This window comes from Podarcis tiliguerta (assembly GCF_965153285.1).
Source record: "Podarcis tiliguerta genome assembly, chromosome: 6".
In the NCBI taxonomy this organism is placed as follows: domain Eukaryota; kingdom Metazoa; phylum Chordata; class Lepidosauria; order Squamata; family Lacertidae; genus Podarcis; species Podarcis tiliguerta.
Window position 1 is genome coordinate 67,589,792 of NC_139539.1, and position 25,461 is coordinate 67,615,252.

The 25,461-nt window shown below is 41.0% G+C and overlaps 2 protein-coding genes and 1 long non-coding RNA gene across 3 annotated transcripts in view; 2 read left to right on the top strand and 1 right to left on the bottom strand.

The window, feature by feature from the left end:
- Nucleotides 1–24,129, bottom strand: part of LOC310679569 (uricase-like) — a 37,861-nt gene extending 13,732 nt beyond the window's left edge. The window contains exon 1 of the mRNA XM_083445056.1: nucleotides 23,421–24,129. Coding sequence (XP_083301182.1) covers nucleotides 23,421–23,468 — 48 coding nt within the window. The 5' untranslated portion in view covers nucleotides 23,469–24,129. The remainder of the gene's footprint in view (nucleotides 1–23,420) is intronic.
- DNASE2B (deoxyribonuclease 2 beta) lies at nucleotides 1,983–16,181 on the top strand. Its single transcript, XM_083445136.1, has 6 exons — nucleotides 1,983–2,125; nucleotides 5,721–5,898; nucleotides 11,025–11,106; nucleotides 12,344–12,505; nucleotides 14,609–14,809; nucleotides 15,662–16,181. The coding sequence occupies exons 1-6, from the start codon at nucleotides 2,016–2,018 to the stop codon at nucleotides 16,039–16,041; spliced, it is 1,113 nt and encodes a 370-aa protein (XP_083301262.1). The 5' UTR covers nucleotides 1,983–2,015; the 3' UTR covers nucleotides 16,042–16,181.
- Nucleotides 18,144–18,851, top strand: LOC310680785. The gene is made up of 2 exons (XR_014512943.1): nucleotides 18,144–18,276; nucleotides 18,521–18,851. It is a non-coding gene; the product is annotated as an uncharacterized lncRNA (long non-coding RNA).
- Nucleotides 24,130–25,461: the final 1,332 nt, after the last annotated feature.

Genomic DNA, 25,461 nt, shown 5'->3' on the forward strand with positions numbered 1-25,461 from the left:
CAAAAAGGGAAGAATGAAGTGTCTGCAAAAGGGTTGCATACCTTATTCATCTAAGATCTTTGGCTCAGTGTTGCTTGCAATCATGGCTGAAAACTCTAGGCTGATTCACGCACCCAAATCCATCACTCAACGCTAAGTGGTAGCAAGCACTTGTGATCCAACGCAGAAGTCACATATTACCTCACCCCCCAAAAAATACAGTGCCTTCTGGTAGAATGAGTTTGCACATTCAAATACGAGTCATCGAGCATTGACTATCGAAATAATGAGATATCAAAGGGTGGACTGGGTTCTCCAGGAACACCATGAGGTCCTGTCACCCATGCTATGTGCGCTATTGTCAGCAGTGATGCCTTGATATGCTAATGTTTGTTTTTCTTTCCAGGAGTCTCAGACTGAAGAGATTACCTACTTCCTAGCACAGTCAGTCACACTTTGTTCTGTATGCAAGCATAGAATTAACTCTACTGGAAGGTGAGCTCTAGGAATTTCAAAAGCAAACATGCTTTTTAAAAATAAAATAAAATAAGGTGGTCTAATAAAAAGTGTCACATTGCCTACTTTGTGAGCACAAAAAGGGTAAAAAGGTAAAGGACCCCTGGACAGTTAGGTCCAGTCGAATCTGACTATGGGGTGCGGTGCTCATCCCTGCTTTCAGGCCAAGGGAGCCAGCGTTTGTCTGCAGACAGCTTTCCAGGTCATGTGGCCAGCATGACTAAACAGCTTCTGGAGCAACGGGGCACCGTGACGAAAGCCAGAGTGCACAGAAATGCTGTTTACCTTCCCACCGCAGAGGTACCTATTTATCTACTCACGTTGGTATGCTTTCGAACTGCTATGTTAGCAGGAGCTGGGGCAAAGCAACGGGAGCTCACTCCATCACGGGGATTCAAACTTCTGACCTTATGATCAGCAAGCTCAGGAGGCTCAGTGGTTTAGACCACAGCACCACCCGCATCCCTCTGTCAGCTACAAAGCTTTTTGAGTGACCTTGGAGGCTGGTCACTATCTCTCAGCCAAGCCTTCCTCACAGGGCTTTTGCAAGGATGAACAGATGTGGCTAAGATTCCCAGCTCCTAGGGTGAAATTCAGGTTATTAATGTAAAAAAATAAAATAATTTTCAATGCATTTTTGCTTTTCGCTTTCTGCTTCTATGCTCTAAATCAGGGATAGGGAAACGGGTTTGCCCAGTTGATCTCAGAATGACTTGCAATGGATCAACAAGACCACCTGTCTTCCAACTCTTTAACGTTAGTTACAACTCAGATAATTGATTAATCAGCTATAAGTGGCACTGGCTTGTTTATTTAAAGTACTGTACTCAGTTTGACCTGCTTGGCCAGTGTTGAATGTTAAATTTGTCACGGGTCTCGCTATATTATTATTATTATTATTATTATTATTATTATTATTATTATTATTTACTGCACTCTTCTCCCAAAGAAGTCTGGGAACTGCAGTTTTGTGTTGCAGAACTATCATTCCCAGCAGCCTTAAGCAACAGTTGCTGGGATTACATGGGGGACATCATGTAATTGAAACATGTGTTGGATAGGCATTAAATGGATGGTTTGAGTGTGCCCTACATCACTTAATTTTTTTCAGACGAAAACTCGGGGATTGGAAAACGAAGATTAGAGTTTTGTGTGAAAAGGCTGAGAGCACTCATTTCTGGTAATGGGGGGGGGGGGAAATCCTGGACTAAGCATGACCCTTCTTTAATTCTAAGTGTATATCTCTATATACAAACACTTGGTCCCATTGGGTGGATCTTAGAGATCTAGTTAAAACACAAACGAAAAGGTCGTTCGTTCTCACAAGCCTGCAGTCTGCCCGCTCATACTGTATACTATACAGCGAGTGACAGCGTGCCAATTTTTGCTGTGGTAGTTTCACTGCTCTGGCGGCTGACTGTAAAACGAAACTGAATTGAATGGAAGGAGACCAGTGAGCTTCAGATAAGCTTAAATCGTCTTGCCAGCTTCCCCTTTTGCGATCTGCTGATGGAGCCAAGATGACTGTCAGAATTTTATGGAGCATATCTTTGCTGTTCTTTGGTACTGCCCTGCCCCTGTGGGCATCTCAAATTTCCTGCATAAATGATGACGGCAAGCCAGTGGACTGGTAAGTAAAACAGGTGGGTTTGAAGGAAGCCGAGGCAAGTCCATACATATATATATATATATATATGTATGTATGTATGGGACAACACGAAGCTCCAACACTCAACTCTAAGAGAAAATAATTAGCAAATTAATATCAGAGGCTGTTAAAGTTGCCTTTGAACTATACCTCCAGAAAATGAAATGTAAGCTACTGAAATCTGATTAGTTTTCTGCGCAATTTATGCACATCATCGCATTATGACTAATTGCAAAACAGCCATTGATTCACAGAGGCCTTGTTCCTTTTGATCAAGAGAGAAAATGATTATGCATTACAATTCCAAGCCTCAGGGAAACATGAGCAGTAAGAATAGCACGTATGCCAAACTTGCATCTCATCGTGGAAGTGTTCCTCTTCCTTCACCCTCCCTCTCTTACCCGGCAGTGCAGGGCTGACGAGGGAGGAGGCAGCAGGTAGCTATTTCATAATGTCTCCGTTTCAATCTTGTTCTTCAGAAATATCTCTCGCATAACTATCTTGGGGAGTGAGCTGTTTCCTCGTATGACAGCCTTAGCACGGTGACACAATCTGGATCCCTGAAGCACATCATCTGCTTTGTTAATCGAGGCTCATTTTGCAGCTAGGCATATCAGTATGTGAAAGCTGACAGATAGGAGAAACGAGTTGCTTGTTCTACACCTGTGGAGACGGGACTGTCAACTGTTGCAGAAAGTCTTTCAGCAATGATTGCATGTGCTATTGAAATTCAGTCTCCAACGTTCATTTAAATCTGCTGACTCTAGGTCCACATTTGCAGATCCTTTTTTTTAAAAGGCATGTTGTTACTCATACAAAGCCCAACTGGCAATGGGGGGATTTTCCTGACACAGTGGTACCTTGGTTCTCAAACTCCTTGGTACTCAAACAACTTGGAACCCAAACCCGGAAATAAGTGTTTGCAAACCTTTTTCGGAAGCCTAACATGCTCCATTTTGAGTGTTACGCTTCTGATTTGAGTGCCGCACTTCCGTTTTGAGTGTTACACTGAGGTCTGTTCTGTTTTTACTATATATTTTGCATTTTTGTTTTTGCTGCTCTTTTTGTTTTGTTTTTGTGAGTGTGTGGAACCCAGTTCAGCTACTTATTGATTGATTGTGTGACTGCAGTACATTGTTTATTGCTTTCATTTTATGGATCAATGGTCTCGTTAGATAGTAAAATTCATGTTAAATGGCTGTTTTAGGGGTTGTTTTTAAAAGTCTGGAACGGATTAATCCATTTTGCATTACTTTCTATGGGAAAGCGCGCCTTGGTTTTGGAATGCTTTGGTTTTGCAACTGACTTCTGGAACAGATTAATTTTGAGAACCAAGGTACCACTGCACTAATTGAAATATGCAGGGGGTGGGAGTACCAGGAGTGCTGCTGGAGAGGGAAGGCTTAACACTATGCTCCCTGCACACCGCAGTGCCCACACCCCCCCCCCGGCCTAGTATTTAATATTTTAGAGCTCACAGTCTCATTGCTAACAAGGCATTGTAGTTAGGTTCTCAGCTAAGCTCCACTGACTTTGTGTACATCTATGCAAAGTAGGAGGACGAAACGGCCAAATTTTCTTTCAGTGTGACTTTTAAGTTTTGTAAAAACAAGAACAACCCACCACCACCGTCTTGCAAAACAAAACACAATTAAAAATCCCAAGCCAGCTGTTTTAAACTGACAGTATTTGTGGCTTCCACATTTGTGTGGTTTGAAGTAACGAGGGGCAGAGCAGAAGTGAAACTCTTGCATGAAAAACTACTGCTCCTTGCAGAAAAGCAAAGGGTGCATTCATTTCTAATGACAACTCTTAGCAGAAAGGTGAAATAAGTTTCAGCAGGTGCATTTTATAACTGCACTAATTATTCATCTGCTTGCATCCTCATTTAAAGCAGGAACTATTGTGATGGGGCATTGTTGTGATCCGGTAGGGTAGATTTAAAAAGAATGTTTCTCTGAGACCCATGAAAATTACAAAGTGAATTGACATGAACTCATTTTTATATACTGTATAAGAAATGGGTTCTTTAAAAATCTCAGAAATATTTAATGCACAATGTGATCTTGGTGGTTTTTAGTTTGCGTTCACGAAACAGCCTTGCAAATAAGTATACTATATACTAGCCCACACAAAAGTCTAACTCTCCTAACATGCCTAAATGCCCGTGGTATATAATTTTTTTAAAAAACAGCTACTGTAAATAGTTCCTCTCTGGTCATTTGGAGATGACACTTACTTGCCACAGAACAAACAAGCCGCTATATATAGGCCACTTCTGGCCTAGAAAAGGTTTACTAGACTATTTGCTCATACGCATCTGCATTAGGTATTTCTGATGTAGCCTTTAAAAGAAGGTATCTCTGCTTTACAAAAGCAACCTGGTAGCTTGGATGAATTTCTCATTTTCCATAGGTGACCAGTCTAGTGAATATTATGAAGGAGCTGACATAGCTTACTTGTACTCATAGGAGCCAACTCCTAGGGGCTGAAGAGACCTCCCTAAAATATTTAAGGGGGCCAGGCTCCCGCAAAGTTGATGGGCATTGCCATTCAAATGGTGTGTGCCATGTCTTGTGATGGATTATGTGGGGTGGGGCTTACCTGCCCCACCCCAATATTTTATTAAAGTTGGCTTGTACTTCATATTATAGTGAAACAAAGACAACTTTTATTTAGGCAAGTATTAAGTTTGGAAAGATAGGGTGCTTGCTGTCAGCTCTCTCCACTGCTCCCCACTTCCCCCATACTTAGCTGGGGAGACAGCAGCACATGGTTGGGAGATGTTTAGCAAAGACCACACCTTTTCAGCACCCTGATTCTTCTAATAATGCCCAGGTATTTGGGTTCTATTCAGCCAATGCAATTTATTCATCATGGCTAAATTAGTCATGTTGGTTCATTTCAATGGGTCTACTTTGAGTAGAATTTGCATCGAATTCCACCCACAGGGTAATGTTATTCCCAGTGGATCCCAGGTCATTTAATTAAGCAGAGGGGCATTTGGAACTGCATTTCCCTTGCTCTCTGGTGGCAGCCGGCACTTCTGACCTTTCTTGGAGTAATTCAGGAGTGTCCGAGACTTCTGCTGCAGTTAAAGCATCCCACACAAGCCCTCTGTGGTCCCTTCAAGGTCATAATTGGAATCAACTATATATAATAGCATGTAATGAAGGCACAAAGTAGCTATAATGGCTAGAGCACAACGCAATTTTAATCTAACAGCATGCAAACCAGGATGTCAAAATATAGGTCCGAACCTCCAGGGAAAATATAATTAATCGAAAAATAGGAAATATTGTAAGAACTGGCTGTTCAACAGGCATTCAGACCATTAACTTGTCATCTGAATTTTAGCCATTCCTTTTCAAATGCAGTGATATACCTGAAGTTCAAGCAAGGTGTATCTGAAAAACTCATTTCAAGCTGGCGCGTTTACATAATTAGCTACTGACAATTTCCAGAGCTGACCATGTTTGCATCATTAGCTACAATTTGTTTTTAAGGTATAATTTTGATGCATAACAAACCTTTTCTTAAAGCACTCCCAATTTAACCCTACACATTTTTTCCCTAGGTATGTTCTTTACAAATTCCCTAAGCACATGAGTCACGATGTGGCTGGAACTGGGCTGGAATACATGTTTATGGATTCTTTGGCTCCGATTTGGAAACCGAGCAAATATTTCGTCAACATGACAGAAAGCGCTCTGGGGCAAACGCTGCAGCAGCTCTACCAAACGTACAAGTCCAAGGCAAGTGATAATTGCAAAAGCAAATGAAGCAGACAGAAATGCCCTTAAAAAAGTACTGAGGGAAATCTCAGTAAGAGTATTTAGGGCAGGGGTGTGGACCACAAGCAATATATTTACAATAACCATTCTACAAACAATCAGAACCGAGCAAATAAGTTACAAAACAGGAAACACACATAAAAAATACAGTGGTACCTCAGCTTACATATGCTTCAGGTTACATACGCTTCAGGTTGTAACCTGAAGCATATGTAACCTGAAGCATATGTAACCTGAGGTACCACTGTGATTCAGGTTAAGAAATAGTGCTTCAGGTTAAGAAATTTGCTTCAGGATGAGAACAGAAATCGGGCTCCGGCGGCACGGCAGCAGCAGGAGGCCCCATTAGCTAAAGTGGTGCATCAGGTTAAGAACAGTTTCAGGTTAAGAACGGACCTCCGGAACGAATTAAGTACTTACCCCGAGGTACCACTGTATCCATAATACATATTGCAACATTAAAATACACCAGTTAAAATTAACTTGAATCTTCATAATCCACATAGATTTTAGATAAACCAGCAACTTTATTAGCACTTCCTTTTATATGAACTATGTCAAAATCAAAATCCTGAAGAGTGAGACTCTACCTTAAAAGCTTTTGGTTAGAATTTTTTACTTTGTCTAACCAACATAACGGGGAGTGATCTGTTTCGATCGTGAACCATTGACCCCAGAAGTAAGAGCATAATTTATCAGGGGCCCATACTACAGCCAAACACTCCTTCTCAACCGCAGCGTAATTGCGTTCTCTGGGCAATAACATCTTACTGGTAAATACAAGAGGACGTAGTTCACCTTCAACATCTTGTTGAAGCAGGATGGTACCAAGACCAGCTTCTGAAGTGTCAGTCTGAACTACGAAAGGCTTCTTGTGATCAGGTGCCGTTAACAACTGAGACTGCAGCAAAGCTTGCTTTAAGGCACTAAAAGCATTTTGACAGATATCGTTCCATACAATTGTCAGGTTGATATTTTTAACACAAATCAGCAAGTGGTATTGCAAAGTCACGAGTGACTCACCTATAAAACCCAATTAAGCCTAGGAAAGACAGTATTTGACGTTTGGCCTTAGGTACTGGCCAATCCTGAATACTTTGGGCTTTAGACTCTAATGGCTTAATATGGCCTCTCCCCACAAGGTGTCCAAGATATTCCACCTCTCCTAGGGCAGATTGGCACTTCAGAACATTCGAAATTAGACCGGCATGTTGAATCTTGAACAAAACACTCTGTGCATGCTTCAAATGGTCACCCCAGAAGTCACTAAAGACTGCAATATCATCTAAATAGGCACAAGCAAAGTTAGACATGCCATTGAGCAGAGAATTAATCAAGTCCCAGGAGCATTCCATAATCCAAAAGGCATGTTAATGAACTCATACAAGCCCATATGTGTAGTAAATGCTGATTTGATAGGTATATCGTGGTCCATATTAATTTGCCAATATCCTTGCCATAGTCTGTGGCACTATCAACTGTCTTCTCGGCTCACACTCTGGGGCAGATTTCTTTGACAAGAACTGTCTATAAAGCAACTCTTTTCTCCCGCACTTCTACATACTTCCAAAGTTGGGTCCTTAAGCAGTTCTTTCTTAAAGTCATGAACATGAAGGAGTGAAGGAGAAGTTATGGTATTCTCGCCAGACTTTGCCAAAGAAATTTCTGTTGACTCACAACCTTCATCAAACTGATTTGCATTTCCAGTGACAGGCTCCTCAACACATTGGCTAGCCGGCCTTTCTCAAGCTGTGGGTCCTCAGATGTTGTTGAACTACAACTCCCATTGCCCCTAGCTAGCAAGGCCAGAGCTCAGGGATGATGGGAGTTGTAGTCCAACAACATCTGGGGACCCATAGGTTGAGAACCACTGGGCTAGATGATTCACTAGCCTGCCGAGCTAAATGCTGTCTAAAATGAGATCATTGTCTATAAGGCAAGGTGTAAACATACCATTTTCATGTACTAAAACTGGTAAGGACACTTTAAAATCTTTGTATTCACAATCCACCTGGGCTAGACTGGTTTTTACTGCTTGGCCCCCATAGGGAGTTACAATAAACTCTTTACCTCTTTACCTGAAGGAGCAAGTGCACAGCTTGGGAGTCATTTTGGACTCACAGCTCTCCATGGAGGCACAGATAAATTCTGTGTCCAGGGCAGCTGTCCACCAGCTCCACCTGGTACGCAGGCTGAGACCCTACCTGCCTGCAGACTGTCTCGCCAGAGTGGTGCATGCTCTAGTTATCTCCCGCTTGGACTACTGCAATGCGCTATACGTGGGGCTACCTTTAAAGGTGACCTGGAAACTACAACTAATCCAGAATGGCCTCAGCCCAATACCTGAAGGAAGCGACTCCACCCCCATCGTTCAACTGAGATCCAGCACTGAGGGCCTTCTGGGGGTTCCCTCACTGCGAGAAGCAAAGTTACAAGGAACCAGGCAGAGGGCCTTCTCAGTAGTGGCGCCCGCCCTGTGTAACATCCTCCCATCAAATGTCAAGGAAATAAACAGCTATCTGACTTTTAGAAGACATCTGAAGGCAGTCCTGTTTAGGGAAGTTTTTAATGACTGATGTTTTCATGTATTTTTAATCTTTTTTTGGAAGCCACCCAGAGTGGCTGGGGAATCCAGCCAGATGGGTGGGGTATAAATAAATTGTTGTTGTTGTTGTTGTTAACCTTCTAAAATTTGGCCAGGTTGTAATACCTTCTTGGATACTGAGGTAATATCAGCCCCTGTGTCCCATAACCCAACTAATAAGAGGTTATTAATTTTAATTTCCTCACTGAATTGCACCTTAGCCTATCTAGATTCACACAGGTCAATTAATGCCATTCTCACAGTCTGTTGAGCCCCATTTGACGCCTCTTCTGATGAACCATTTTCTGTTGAAGCACCTCTCCCCCAAAATGGAAATGTGACACACCCACACACGGTCAAAAGAGGACATATTTTTGCATAAGTTGTTCACATGCTAATTTACAGGTTATAGGTGCTAATTTAGAAGTGATTGTAAAATAGAAATAGAAACGCAATATCTCACCGTAGTAGAGAAGAGTGTCCTTAAGTGACCTGTGTGCCTCTACTCCATCCTTGAAGTTCATTGCTGGACAACCAGATGGTCATTCAGTAGATGATGACCAAACAGAGGGTTGTCCTCTGAAATTGGTGCATATGGCTACCCTAGGTATAAGGGTGACTTGAGTGGCCATAGAAAAAAAACACCACACAGGTGAATCCTCATTAGGGATTGCCAAATTTGTCCATTTTAGTTTCTCATCTTAAATCCTTCATTCATCATGTTTTTCTATCTTAAATTCAGTTCTCGGGATTTCTGCAGCATTTGGCGCACGCGGAGGGAGAGGAATTAAACCCTCGTGAAAATTTGTCAAATTTTTTTGGTACAGATTTCTCCTAATAAACTTATTTTTGTATGCCGTTTTGACAAATATGCACATTTTTTGCAAGCAGTTTCCCCAAATATTTTTTGTATGTATGCATCTAATGAACATTCTCCCATTATACGTATGCATTGTTTGGTTGGAGAACTGTACTGGAAAAATTGTAGAAGTGCAAATTTTGAAGAATAACTCTGTTTTGGTTTGTGCATTGACTCGAGAAGTGCAAATTAGTTAGTGTTACATTAAAACACAAGCAAAACTGAATCCCCCCCTTAGTCTTCATATTTTTTAGATTCTTTAGGAGACCTTTTGCTATGAAAGAGCACTGAGAAGGCTAGGTTTGTGGTTGTCCTCCCAGAAACCTATGTCTACAGGCATTTAGCTATACTATACCAGGTTTCTTTTTAATAATTAACAGGAAGGATTAGCAGCACAGCTAATTTCCACTTTGTTTCGTCCCAAATCTGTGAGTGCTACCAAACCCTGAAACACACAGATGCACACACAAGTATCCATGTGTCAAAAAGAAGCTTTTCCTCTGGTGTGTTGGGTGTGAGACAGAGAATTCACTCATCTTGGGAAGAATGCTGTCTGAAATGTTTAATGCAAATATGCTTGTTTCTCTAGCTTGGTAACTTTCTCAAAGAGCCAGGTGCAAGCTCTCTTTTGATTATCATAGGCAAGGATTCTGCAAAATGTAAAGTCAGACAGACTACTAACTTGGTCTTTTGATGTGCACCTTGTTGAATGAGTTAATTTTCTTATCTGTTCTGATTTCAAGAACCGAATCTATGATTTTTAAAAAAGTGACCAATAAGCTATTAAATTTGCATTCTCTTAGGAGCTGTTTTCTAAATAGTGTGTATATTTAAATACGTAGTTAATGATTGATTGTTAGTATTCATTACAAATAACATCTTTTATTAAGAGTTTTTAATTATATTCAAATAAGTAGGCATTAATATATATTTTAAAAAGCTGGCCAGACTGCCAAGATTGTATTAGCTTCTTGCCATCTTTCCAGCTACATTTAAATACAATTAAGGTTTTTTTAAACTAGAGCTATGCATCCACTTATAACACACAGGAAAAAATGCAATGCGAAAAGTTCATTCTGTACAAAGGGTAATTTTGTAGGAGGGTAATTTTAATAACATAGGCTATGGGCCAATGTGACTGCTCACTAGGGGTGTAAGAATTTCTGCTTCAATTTCTGTTTTCTTTTATATTTCCCAGCATTGAGAGCCAGTGTGGTGCAGTGGTTAAGAGCGGTAATCTCATTATCTGGGGAACCGGGTTCGCGTCTCCGCTCCTCCACATGCAGCTGCTGGGTGACCTTGGGCTAGTCACACTTCTCTGAAGTCTCTCAGCCCCACTCACCACACAGAGTGTTTGTTGTGGGGGAGGAAGGGAAAGGAGAATGTTAGCCACTTTGAGACTCCTTTGGGTAGTGATAAAGCGGGATATCAAAGCCAAACTCTTCTTCTTCTTCTTCTTCTTCATCCCTACTTTTTACAGCACTAGAGGTGATTTAAAGCTGTGTATCTAGATTATGCCTTTGGCTTCAGACCAGTGGCGAAGGACCCTCTTGTTTCAATGATAAGGAGAGTGTTGCTTTTTAGAATCATGTTTCCTTAAATAACATATTTAATAGACTGGTGTCTGTTTGTCTGTCTGTTTAGGAAAACAGCACTGCCTATGTGATATATAATGATGGACCACCTAACAAAATGAATTACAGCTGGACACATGGACATTCTAAAGGTATTATCAAGTGACTTTTGGGCCTGTTTCCACCTGCTACAGATGAATATTGGTCCAGAAAACCACACAATGCCCTGCACAACCTTCCTTGCTATGTGAGGGAGTTGAAGTGGGAAAGCAGTGTAATGGCCATTCTGAATGGGAAAGCACTTTCAAGGATGAAAACCTTCATCTCTGCCACCAAAAAAATTATAAAAGGAAAGAAATGTATTCAACCTCCTGAACAAAATAGAAGAATATAAGCAAATGATTTGGTCATACTAAATGGGTAGGTGATCGATATCGCCCGAATATGAAATATGAATTTCTGGGCAGAGAGCGACTTCTGCACCCTCGTATCTGGGTGACCCCAGAGCAGAACTTGCCATCCATATGCTATTCTGGCACTGAATTCTTTTGGGAAGCTGTTTGGCGGTAGCAGAAAGTTAAGTGTGCAGAATTTGGCAATCTGAACGTACACTGAGGAAATGGCTATTTCCCCACAGATTTAGTCTTGATGGCTCCACGTCTAATTGCTCTATATCTAGCAATCCACATTTCTCCACATTTAAAAGGTCACACAAATCCTCCCCTTAAGGCACATGCTGAAATATTTTCTGCAGTGAGGAAATAAGATTTTTTAAAAACTATTCTGGAGAGGGATAATCAACTTCTGCAAAGTCATACGCTGGGATCTTGGTACCTGAAGGCCAAACTAGTCACAAAATGTGGAGAAATCCATGATTACAATGGCCAGTAGGCTGTTGCAGGTAGATTTTGAACTAATTAGTAGCTTCAGCTATCAGGAAAGTGGCCCTTGGGAAGAAGGTGTTTAATGCATTCCTCTTTGAAGTTTTCTTGCTATTAGCTTTGCCCAGAAGTACAGGAAGAAAGGGTTAAGCACCCCTTTCCTGATTGGCCACTTCCCCAGTTAGAGAACTTTCACATCATGTCTAGTTGGACCCCAGAACTTTCAGGATCCGCTGAGAAAATGAGTGACTTGCTGGTCGTGTACCTTTTTTCTAGGCAGACACTGTCACCGTTGACTGTGTGGAAGACATGTGTGAGGCTGTGCTGGGTGAATAGAAGGATCCTGTGCTGGGAAAAGTGATTCCAAGCCACATTCCTGTGTATTACTCAGACCATTAAATTATTTAACTGGGATAATGCAAATGGAGAGAGGCTTTTGACTTTTATGTTCATGAAAATTCCCACGATGACACAGTTCCTTGCATTTTTCTTCCTTTATTAATGACAGGGTTTTTGCTCTTGGACCAGTCCCAAGGTTTCTGGGTTATACACAGTATTCCCGAATTCCCTCCATTTCCCGAGGACGGCTATGGATATCCACGCACGGGAAAGTACAATGGACAGATAGCAATCTGTATAACATTCCGATATGATCAGTTTGCGGAAATAGGTAATGATAGCTTACTGTCTAGAAAGTGAGCGCAAACATGTCTAGATGAGTTTCTGGCTGCCGGTGTTTGTTACCTTAGATGTGACTTATGTATGTATGGCTTGTTTTGAAACTTACAGGAAGGTCATCTTAAATAGTAATTGGTAGCACTTCAAGTTTTGAATCAAGAATGTGAAACTTGCTAAGTGCCAAGGCTCATGTGCTGACACACATTGACCGCAGGCCTCAACGAATTTGGCATACCGTTTTCATGCATGTGGCAAATTATAATTGTTAGCTGTGCATGCTGACTTGGAAGTCAAATGGGCCTTGTCCCCTAGGAAGAGCTTTTGAAACAGCAGTCTTAATCTCAGCTCCAATGAAAAGAGTTACAAAATGGTTGTTCTAGGGCTGGAAAAAGTTTACAAAGGCCTAACACTATGAGCAGTAAGCGCTATATGTCCAGAAACACAGATCTATTCAATGGTTGTGATTCATAGAATTGTACAGTTGGAAGGCAACCTGAGCATTATCTAGTCCAAGCCCCTGCAAAGCAGGAATATGCAGTTGTCCCATACAGGAATCGAACCTGCAACCTTGGCATTATCAGCACCACGTTCTAACCAACTGAGCTATCCAGGCATAAGAACAAAGGGACACCCGGATATAAGGATGTAAGTCGAAGCAAGCATATTAAGTGTCCCAGAAATGGACTGTTTTGCAACTGAATGTGTTTAGAGTTCAGAGATAAGCCATTACCTTGATTTTTGAAGGACTAAAGTGACTAATACACATCTGAACTGTAAGTGTGAGATTAAGGCTGTCATCCTAAAAGTTTAGGTATTGCCTTTTCTCTCAACTCAAAAACATATTCAGCTACAAAGAAACAGATTTCAGCATTGTAGCCACACTTAATATGTTTGCTTAGGATTACAACCTTTATCACAAACATTGAAATCATATGGGTTTCTGCTACATTGTTTTTTGCTTTAGGGACATAGACTTATTGCTCTTAGGGTTTTCAAACTAGCCTTGGCAACCATGAAAACTAGAACCTTTTTCAAGTCCCAGAGCAGCCATTGCAACACCGTTTTCTTATTTCCAGCATGCATGCATGCGTGCAGTTACTTTAAAAGGTGACTTTTTGAAAAAAGGAAAGTTTTTCAGTGTTTTATGTTTGCTGCTTCTCAATTCTGCATGGAATAAGCTGCATTTCTGCAAGTCTAAGGTGTCTGTCTCAAACTGTTAACAGTTTTCCACTCAGATTCCAAAGTATGGAGATGTTACATTATTATTGTTATCATACAGATACCTACTGAGAAGTGAATTAAATGAGACTTACTCCCAGGTCAGTGTGTATGGAATTGCAGCTCAAAAGTTTGGTCTACATCTTTTCCAAGTTTATTCTGAATGAACATGCCTATGATTGGGCAACATAATCACCTGATCCTGAGTGAAGCACAGACCAGAAGCAGGATCTATGGCTAAAGATGAACCATATCTGCTCAAAGACTCCCAGGAGCATAAACTTTCACACAAGCACTAAGCAGGGGATGAGGAGAAATTTCCTCAATGTACCTGGGACAATGTCAGGGGAGCAGTCCATGTTGACATTTCTGCTAGGAGAGGTATAAGACTATGCTAGCTGTATGGGTTGCATGATCACACAAATCCGCTGTGCACAGGAACAAGGAATCAGTGGGCTGAAACTAGTGTTCACCCATGGAATATGATAGGCATTGGCTGTTGTTTCTTTAAGTCTGCAAAGGATACATGATTGATTATACCCTTCTCTCAATTTGCACCATGTTTTCAGTGCATTGAAGTGCATGGAGTCGAATAAAGTAATGACAAGGGAACAACAAGACAAATAACGTAGTTGTTGGCAGAGGATGAACTGCAGCAGTGTGGAAACAGTGCTGCATGCAAAAGTGTAAAGCAGAAAACAATTCCTTCTAGAAACTCATGAATCAGATGGGTGTGCAATAGATCCTGCCTTCCTCCTCTCACAAAAATTGCTTGTACCAATGCTGCTTACATACGTTCTTCAAAACTAGGACAGCATTTAGCACTTTCCCTGATTTTTTCTTTTAAACATAGCTTTTGTTTTTCCATTTTCTTCAGATAAGCAATTGTTATTCTACAACCCAAATGTCTACAACTGTTCCATCCCAAAGCCCTTTCAAGCAGAGCTCTTCAACTTGCAAACAATGTGTGCAGGAGCACAGCTGCCTTCAGTTCCTTCAAATCAAAGCCTTATCAAGCTTCAGTCAGCCCAGGGAGAAATTCTGTTCAACTTTGCTAAAACACGGTATGATCACGAAGGTAAGAATATCTATCATGACGTTATTACTTTTGTGGAAACGGGGGAGGAGGGGGCTTTGAGGGGATTTGTGACAGGAAACCTGATGCATCAACTACTGGAGGTCTTAGAAACACTTAGCAGTATATCTATATATTTGCATATCCGTAATAACAAAGGGATGGATAATAATTCACCTCCCGTTGAGGGCAGAAAAATTGTGATAATGGCAATGAGGATGCAACCCAAACTCTGAACACTGAAACACCTCAATCAAAACTGAAAACCCGGCGCCTTAATCATTACAAACATCTAGGAGTCCTTCAAAAAATGTAATTCCCTCTAACCGGAAACTCCAGGGTCCCCTTGCGGACAAGACTGGAGCCACTGAGAATGAAACGACATGAAACAAAATGAAATTGAAACCAAAGTGGGGTGGGGGTGACCTTCCTTCAAACTAGCCTAATGAGCATGCCCAGTTCTCACAGTAAGCCATAAGACACTGAATGTCAGCTGAATAAGAAATAATAATAATAATAATAATAATAATAATAATAATAATAATAATAAATTTTGTTTATATCCCGCCCTCCCCAGCCGAAGCCGGGCTCAGGGCAGCTAACAACAATAAAACAGTACAACAGTACAACACAACACAACACTCTAAAATCATTCATTATAAAATTAATTCACTTATTTGCCACTTAAAAACTTCAAAGCCATGCTGGATCAGACCAGAGGCCTGCCTAGTCCAGCCTTCTCTTCCCTCAGTGGCAAACTGAAATGAAGTATACAAACATTAGCCCTAATGGAGTCAATTTAAGAAGCAAAGCCCATTATAATTTCTCATTTGCCCCCAACCCCTGATTTGCCAGATATCTACATAGCCTGGATGGCTCAGAAACTGCAAACAAACTTCCTGGTGGAATCCTGGCAGCGCAAGGGACACCGTCTGTTCTCCAATTGCTCCCTTCCTTACCACGTCTACAATGTAAACCTTGTTGGCACACCATGGAACTCCTCATTCTCATCCTATTACGACCATTCTAAGTGGTGTGTTTCTTCGCGGCCTGCAGACCGGTGGACGTGTGTTGGAGACCTAAATTATTCCCCTCAACAGGCTAAGAGAAGCGGTGGCTTCGTTTGCACCCAGAATCAGCATATTTACATGGCTTTCAGGGCGTTGGTTCTCCATTATTATGATTGCCGTGAGTTTCAGGAATTTACACATGCAGCACAGACCTCTGGCCTCTAGGTCCTTCCTGAAAAGTGCAATTTTTCCTTCTTTCTTAAAAAAGAAATGTTTATAGTCCTCATGGCTTTGGAGAAACAAAAAGAGGCTTGGGCATGATTTCAGGAAACAGGATGGTTCATCGTGCCTGACCTGGAAGATCACATCTATAGTGGTACCCCGCAAGACGAATGCCTCGCAAGACAAAAAACTCGCTAGACGAAAGGGTTTTCTGTTTTCTGAGTTGCTTCGCAAGACGAATTTCCCTATGGGCTTGCTTCGCAAGACGAAAACGTCTTGCGCCTTTTTAAAAAAAACCGCCAATGGATTCCTATGGGAAACCGTCAATACACATTGGTGCTTCACAAGACGAAAAAACTCGTAGAATGAAAAAACTCGCAGAACGAATTAATTTCGTCTTGCGGGGCACCACTGTACTTTCTTTTTTTACTCCTACATTCTCAGGTCTTTGCTAAGGACTTTGTATTCTGTAAAATCCCCTAATATCAGAATTAGATATTATGTAACTGCAAGCAGGCCTGCCTGATTTAGATAACTGGTTCTTAGCGCAAAATTGGAGGGATAATGTTAGTGAAGCATGTGGGCTTCCTTGGAATCTAATTTGGGTTTGTTTTTAAGCTTGAAGGATACCCTGCTTGAAGTGACTAAAAACACAGGTTGGGTTTATGAACCTAGCATGCCTACCAGTTAAGTAAAAAAAAAAGGAAGACAGTGTTGTTTTAAGTGCAGTTTCAGAACTGCTTCTCACAAATACTCCTGAAAGAGAAAACCTGCTGAATTGGAAAGGGGGATAAAATTTGATTCAGTTTGCATTTAAAGGCCAAACTACCACATCCACAAATCCTGAAACAATACGAAAACTGAAACACAGCCATCTTTTGCAATTAGTAAGGGCCTGGATTTTGCAACACAGTTTCCCAGCCATATACTAGTTGGGGTGGGACGTACATGAATGCTTTATATTTGGCAAAATTACTTTGCAAAAATGTATGTATTCGGAGAAATCTACAATGACGTGCTGATGAATTTTCAGGGTTTATATATATACGTATATCACAAACCGATGTGGAGATGTAGAAAACTGAATTTATATTGGAAAAATAAGAAAACGAGAGTGCTCAGAATTAACAGATTCTCCCATCCCTAAAGTGTATTTTAAAGGGGAATATGGCCTAGTCCCTATACTTAATAGTTCTTTTGTAACTGGGTCTTAGTACCCATCTTCTCAAGAGGACTGAGGGGACCAAACACAATGTCTTGAGGTAACATGCAAAATGTTTTATCAATCAGGATGTTTAGATTGTCATCAATCAGAAGCAGGGCTTTTTCAGTGGTTTCCCCCACAAATGATGGAATTATCTCCCCCTATAGGTCAAATTGGCACATTCTGGCCCTCTTCTGCTTTCTCTTGTTGTCTAATGTTAGTTGTAGCTTTCGAAGTAATTGTTGTTTTGACTGATATTACAACTGCTTTGTTATGATTGTTGCGAGACACTTTATGAGCCACTAGGTTTGAAAAGTGATTTTTAAAAATCCAAACCAATAACGAAGGCTGTGAGCCTGTCTATACCTACTTAGCTGGGAGTAAGACTCATTAGATGTCTGATCAGGCGTGTAAAGGATTGCACTGAAAGAATCAGCACTCAGAAGATCTAGGTTCAACCAAGTCAACAGTTTGGGCCTCTGCTTCTAATATTGCAAATCACAAAGTATTAAGATGCCTGTAAATTTAGGTTAGCATATCCCCTGCAGCTGTGTCATGGATAAACTTGGGTTCCAATAGTTGCGCTGTACAGTACAGTGGTGCCTCACAAGACGAAATTAATTCGTTCTGCGAGTTTTTTTCGTTCTGCGAGTATTTTCGTCTTGCGAAGCACTGCTGTGTATTGACGGTTTCCCATAGGAATGCATTGGCGGTTTTTAAAAAAAGGCGCAAGACGTTTCGTCTTGCGAAGCAAGCCCATAGGGAAATCCGTCTTGCGAAGCAACTCAGAAAATGAAAAACTCTTTCGTCTTGCGAATTTTTCGTCTTCCGGGGCATTCGTCTTGCGAGGTACCACTGTATGTGCATGAATTCATTTCCTCTTGACAATGTCTCTACTTGGTGGGGGCAGGGGTGATGTCAGGGTGGGAGAGAGGGAATTACAACCATGTTGCACTCAGCAACTGCAAGGATTGAGCAAAGGCTTCCTCTTTCACTTTCAGAAATATTAAAACAAGCGAAGAAAAGCATATATAGTGGTACCTCGGGTTAAGTACTTAATTCATTCCGGAGGTCCGTTCTTAACCTGAAACTGTTCTTAACCTGAAGCACCACTTTAGCTAATGGGGCCTCCCACTGCTGCCGCGCCACCGGAGCATGATTTCTGTTCTCATCCTGAAGCAAAGTTCTTAACCTGAAGCACTATTTCTGAGTTAGCGGAGTCTGTAACCTGAAGCGTACGTAACCTGAAGCATATGTAACCCGAGGTACCACTGTAAGGAAGTTTTTGAGCTGAAGGTCTTCTTTGCATTGAGAGGTGGGATATCAGGGCTTATAACCACATCCCTGTATAATGGGAAAGTATGGGTGGTTACCCTTGCTTCCCAATTAGTGATGATGAACATGATTCAATTCAGTTTGCATTGAAAGGCAATCCTGTCATTATCACACTTTCAGAAACATCCACTCTTTCTGAAATGCGAGAACTTAAACGCAGCCTGATCTTTGCACTGGAAGTTGGTTTTGGTAAACCTCTCAGAAGCTTTCTTATAATCAAGTGGCATATATGCGTTTTGTTAAATAAATTTTAAAAAAGATTGATCCTTTGGCATTTTGGTTGAATTGTGTCTTATTGGTTTCAAACTTGTGAACTGCTAAGAGGACAAGATTCAGTATGTGACGGTGATTGCTCTTTGCTTGGAGAAGCTGGTGGATGACTAGTAGCAACCATGATTAAGGTCCAGATCGTAGCTCCAAATTGGCTTCCGCAAAGAACAAAGCTTGGAGAGACAAGATGAAAGGGATGAAAGATCTGTTCCTAGAGTCAAGCAGCACATACAAACAGCTAACTTGAAGATTCGGTCAAAAACATGGATGGAAATAAGCACTTTAGATAGGTTAGGTTGACTCAAGCTAAGGTCACCAGGAGGCAACCCAGAGAATATTTGCCCTGTTGCAGGGAGGGCAGACAAGAACACAGGGGGGAGAACAGCAGCCCCACCTTCTGTTTGATCTGCATCTTTAAAGGTGGCTTCACATTTTCCAATTGCAACGTGGCAGCCCCCACCCCAACTGAATCAGAGCAATGAACAAAGTAGACCATTGCAATAAAAAGAAGGCTAGTAATTAGTAAAGATCTGAAGGCAGCGCTCTTGTTTGTTGCACAATGTGTTTCAGAATAAATGCATCCTTGCCATAACTGTAAGTGGCAGGGAAGGAGGAGTCTGGCAGAATTCCTGCTTCCTCATTCATGCCAGACTAATCTTGGCAAATTTTGAATAGGACGTGTAGCAAAAAGGCACAACTGAAGAGAACTTCTTGCCACTGCAAGCAGGCAGGTTATTTTGTCCACCCGTTTGGTTCCCTCTCGGGCAGTAGGCGTTTAAGCAGTGTCTTTCGGGAAAACAAAAAAGCAGCATCTGCACCCCTAATCCAACACGCCAGCAGATGTTGGGCTTTTTGCTGTCTGTGATATATCCTCCTCTACAAACCAAAGAACATCTGATTAAGAGTCTAGTGCTGCCACACTGGGTTAAGTGTAGAAAATGTATAATACAGTAGTACCTCTGGATGTAATGGGATCCATTCCAGAGCCCCGTTCACATCCTGAGCAGAACGCAACCCACGTCTGTGCGTGTGCGTGGGTCATGATTCGCTGCTTCTGCACATGCGCGTGACATCATTATGAGCGTCTGCGCATGTGCAAGTGGCGAAACCCAGAAGTAACCCATTCCGTTACTTCCGGGTCGCCGCGGAACGCAACCAGAAAACACTCAACCTGAAGCGTATTTAACCCGAGGTATGACTGTATTGCAAAGCAATGTCAACCATTCTCAGAATGACGACCACAAACAAGCCAGACTTCCAAGGAAGAACTAATACCATATGCACAGCATGCACAGTTTAAGAACTAAATTTCTGGTTAAGGTAGCAATTTTCAGGAAATGTTCCTGCCAGTAGATCCCCCTGGCATGAGGACTAGGCTGTTAGGAGCTATAAATGACAATTGTGTGGTGTAATAAACTATTAAATTTACTTCTGGGATAATCCCTTTCCTGCCTCTCTTGACAATCCCTGCTTCAGCCATAAACTCAGTGCATGATCTTGAACTATAGTCACTGACTGAGTTTGGACATCATGATAAACAATGGTTTATCATGATTCAAATGAATCTAGTTTCTCTAGGACTCAGACACCCTCCTCCTCTGATGATGCCATACAGAATTTGTTTCCATTTTTGATTAGCCACAGTTTGTCATATTGTTCAGCCTTGACAAACTGTGTTGTTGTTGCTTTCTTATCTTGAAACAAGACAGCTTCAAACCATCGTTTATGAAGCTGGGTTTAAATTAACCACATTATAGGGTTTGGAAGTGGCTGCACACAAAACAGCTGTACTTGGTCAATCTGTCTGTCTCTTAAAATAAAAGCTGTAATACATGTTTCTTACAACTGATAACTTACCACTTTTACTGAACTGCAGTTTATATCTACACTTTTAAAACCAACATGCAGGTGATAGTTCTGCCAACATTTTATGCTGTAAAATTTGGAAGACTTACTGGAATTTCAAACAACAGAAAGGGTGAGGAATTGGGCTTCAGCAAAGATTCCCCACATTTGGAAACTGTATTTACACAGAGGCCTTTCTCTCGCAGAGACCAATGACTGAATATGGTTCTACAAGTTTAGAAAATTACTATATATTTCACAGGCACGCCCTGCATTCCAAAATCCATTTCATTTGAGGGCAACTCTTTTCCGTGCTTCCTTACCATCTTCCATAACAACAAATCTTGAGTCATATGTTAAACACCAGTTCCATTTTACACAGCTAAAATGTGATAGCTTATAGTCTCGGAGCACATCTGACTTGGAGATTTGGAAATAAAACAGGGAGGGGAGGATCAACACACAGTGATACACAACGCCTTCAACAAAATCTTGAAAAGAAGAGGGAGATTCTTGGACAGAAGCAGACAAAGATGTCTAAGAGGCAATGCCACATGTTTTTTGCTGTGTATTCAATGGGAAAGCACACATTATTTAATCTCTTCCAATCTCTGGGAAATGTTCGTAACATTTGCCTTTACTTATGCTCACCACTTGAGATCAACAGGACAATTACTGCTGAGTAAATGTGCTGAGGACGGCGGCCTTAAGAGAGTGAAGAAATAACTCGGATAGCATATGGTGATTGGAATTTTTTCCTGGTAGACTTGCATAACAGGAGTTGTACCGGATCAGATAATCTTACTACAGAAAGTTCCCCCAGTTGCTGCCCAGATTCTCCCAAGAAAACCTTGCAAGCTTTCCCATTGTATGCACCCATCCTCTGATTTTCAGAATTACACTGCCTCTGCTTTTGTACATAATAGTCATGGACAGACTTGTCCTCTGTGAAATAATTTAACCTGTTTTAAAATCAATCTAGTGTGGTGGCCATCACCAAAAGTTAATTATACAGTGGTACCTCGGGTTAAGTACTTAATTTGTTCTGGAGGTCCATTCTTAACCTGAAACTGTTCTTAATCTGAAGCACCACTTTAGCTAATGGGGCCTCCTGCTGCTGCCGTGCTGCCGGAGCACGATTTCTGTTCTCATCCTGAAGCAAATTTCTTAACCTGAAGCACTATTTCTGGGTTAGCGGAGTCTGTAACCTGAAGCGTATGTAACCTGAAGCATATGTAACCCGAGGTACCACTGTACACTGAATGATACAGTACCCCATTTGTCCTTTCTGAATCTACTCCCAATCCACTTCATTGGGTGACCCTGAGTTCTAGTACTAAGAGAAAGGGAGAAAAATATATCTGTCCCCTCAATCCGTTGAATGCATAATTCTATTAACCATGTTGTCTTTTCCTCCCGAACATCATACACTGACCAAAATTTCACCATAGCTCAAACACTTAAATCTGTTCCAGAGAGCATTAGAGATAAAACGCCTTGAAACTCACCCACCACAGTCCCTATTGCTATTCTGACATTTATTATGTCTACAAAACATATCCTCCTTGCTGCGGATCACAATATAAAGTGAAAATTTCCCTCTGTCATGCATATCAGAGTGATGAGGTAGTTGCCTAGTTCTCCGAACACAATTTTACTCCAAAAACGGAAATCAAAATATGCTCCCTGTCTGACTCCAAGCTTTCTCTTCTGACTGCATTTGACAATAAAAAGAAGGATTTCTTATATCAAGTGTGTACTACCGGTAATTCATAGCCGCTTGCAATGAACTAGACCACCAGTGGAAATTACCAGAATCAGTGCAGTCTTGGCACCTAACAATTAATGTTGTTAGAAAAGAGAACACGGCAAATGTACCTATCCCATAGATTTGGTCAGACCAGATTCCTCTCTGTCACATTTCACAGGTCAGTAAAGAGTCTTTCCATACACGTACTATCTAGCTAGTATGTTCAATATGCTTCAAACAAGTCTTAAAAACTGCTGCTGTGATCCTAACTCACTATGTTTCATCGAGATTTTTCAGTTGGTTACAGTTTTGTTTACATCGTCTTTGTAATCATGCTAAAAACGTTCAATAGAAACATTTTTAAGAAATATGTCCGAAACTCCAGTGCGTAGAAGCCAAACATTATGAACACAGAACATGAAACTGAAACTGATTTCATTAATTATCATGGTGTAAAAATACACTAGGTAAGAGATTGACAAGCTAGATAATCCATTAAAACCTCTGTAGTGTGAATTTAATTTCACAGGCATCTGCGGAACTTGAATGGAGAGTGTTCCAGTATAAGCAGTTTGGCATGATTAAGAAAGTACTGCTCCAAACACTCTGCCTATGAAAGGCTCGGTCACTTGAAGACTAGGAAATAGAATTTTAGACATCAAGGAAATAGGATGGTGTGTGTTTGGTGCCATATCCTTTTTTCAAGCTGATGGCTACATTCACACATCTTTCATTTAGAACTTTCCTCAGTGCCATAAACAGAATTTCCCCTTTATTTAGAACTCCCCATTATTCCCAGTGCTTTCCCCAAAGATGTTTACACACACACACACACACAACACCACACACACCCCGTGGTATTCACTGACTGTAAAATCTGCCTACAATTGCATTTCCATCTATGTTCATCTGAGATGCCCATCCTTAGCAATGTGCTAAGGCACAAAGCTTTATTTTTAAGAGCGAGATCCGACTTACAGTAAGGTGGCACGAAGCAGGTCTCTGACACACTGTAGGTCTCTGCATTTTCGACTCTTGGAGATGGCTCAGGAAAGTAATAGCAACTCAAATTATCTTCTGGCTGCGGCAGCTGCTGCCGGTGCTTTATAAAAAGTGTCATCTTCATAATATGTAAGGTGGAGCGATGATTGAGGGGTTGGCTTGACAGATGTAAATATTGCAGCACTTATTCACTAGCGCTGCATTTCTTTTTTTTTCTGCCTCGGGCAGAAATTTTAATGAAGGAATCTATCTGTGACAACAAAGGGAGCAGAGAGGCAAAGGGTTGAATCCTGCCGCTCGTAGTTAAAACAATGGGAGTTTACCTTCAAACTTAATGGTAACAGGACTTCAAAGACTGAGCAATTCCGGATTGAAATAAATAAATAAATCCGAGGGCAAAATGCTAATTTAAAATCAATTGGCACTATACAACATAGCTAAAAGAAGGCCAATTTCCATATTATCGAGTCCAGGGGTGCCATGCTTTCTCAGCAGTGGTTATGGGGCTGGGAGTGTCTTTTGCTACAGAAATAACCTTTACAAAAAAGTTGGTGCCAAGTAGCAGTGCGGGGTATATGAGTATGGAGCATAAGCCGCCTAACCATCATTATCCATCAGTGTGTATGCAGACCCTTCAAGTGTCCCTATTTTCCAGGGACAGCCCCAGATCTACAGAAGCTGTCCTGGTTTCTGATTTGATCACAGAATGTCCCTATTTTAATCAGATAAATGTTGGAGGGTATGGAGTTATGTGTGACACACACACACAACCGAGCCAAGGAGATAAGTAACTACACAACCTTTAGAAGACACCTGAAGGCAACCCTGTATAGGGAAGTTTTTAAATGTTTAATGTTTTATTATATTTTTATATATGTTGAAAACTGCCTGGAGTGACTGGGGCAACCCAGTCAGATGGATGGGGTATAAAAAAACGTTGTTATTATTATTATGGAACAGAACGTCCCTATTTTCACCAGAGAAATGTTGGCGGGTATGGCATGACACTTTACAAAATACCAAAGGAGAAGCCTGTGGCCTGAGACGCAGTATGACAGGATTAAGGCAGGATAAAAACCATCATGTATACTAATTCTTTCTTTCGGTAATGTGGCTTTAATTCATTTTCATCTTTAAACTGTTTAGCATAGTTGCATTGAGATATATCTTTGTTTACATTATAGCATATGGCATGCAAAAATTACATTAAAATAAAACAACAATAAACACTCAGATAAATGTCTCTGAATATATTCACAAAGTTGTGTCAAATTATATATACCCAAATGATTACAGTCATTACAGATATGAAATGATGTAAGTTGCATGTGTATTGCTCAGACTGGTGACCATAAGTAAAATGTATTTTGTGTTAATAACAATTAGAGCATATAGGAATTTATAGGATGTGGGGAAGGAGGGGGAGGGGGAAAAATTAACACCTGTACTTCATGCACACCAGATTGTGCTGTAAACTATGAGTTCTGTTCTACTATATGACTCAATATTTGTGTAATCACTAAAGTCACAGCAGTCTGCACAAAAAGTGTCGTGTTTCTTTTGACCTCTTGCAACTTTTAATTTATGTGTCAGTTTTTACAATTACACTGTTTGCCATTACATCATTATGCCATTGCTCCATAGTTAATAAATGCAGTGATTTCCATGCCCTGCAATAGTTGCACTTGTAGCTGTTAATAGATGCGTTATGAGTTCTTTGTTTCTAATTTGCATCATATCACGACTATACAAGTTAAGTAGAGACAGTCCTGGGGGTCATGGGCACTGTCTGCCTTGTAATCAAATATATATTTTTTGTAAATACATTTCCCCAGAACTTTTCTATTTTTGGACGCTCCCACCACAAATGCTGATATTTCCCTATATACCAATTCTGAGTGTGGTTCCTTGTACAGTCAAAACAGCAGCCCAAACACAAGAGGGAAGGGGACTAAGGGAATTTGGGGGTGGGGAGCCCAATGCAGAAATGAGATTCCGACTAAACATTAGGAAGAAC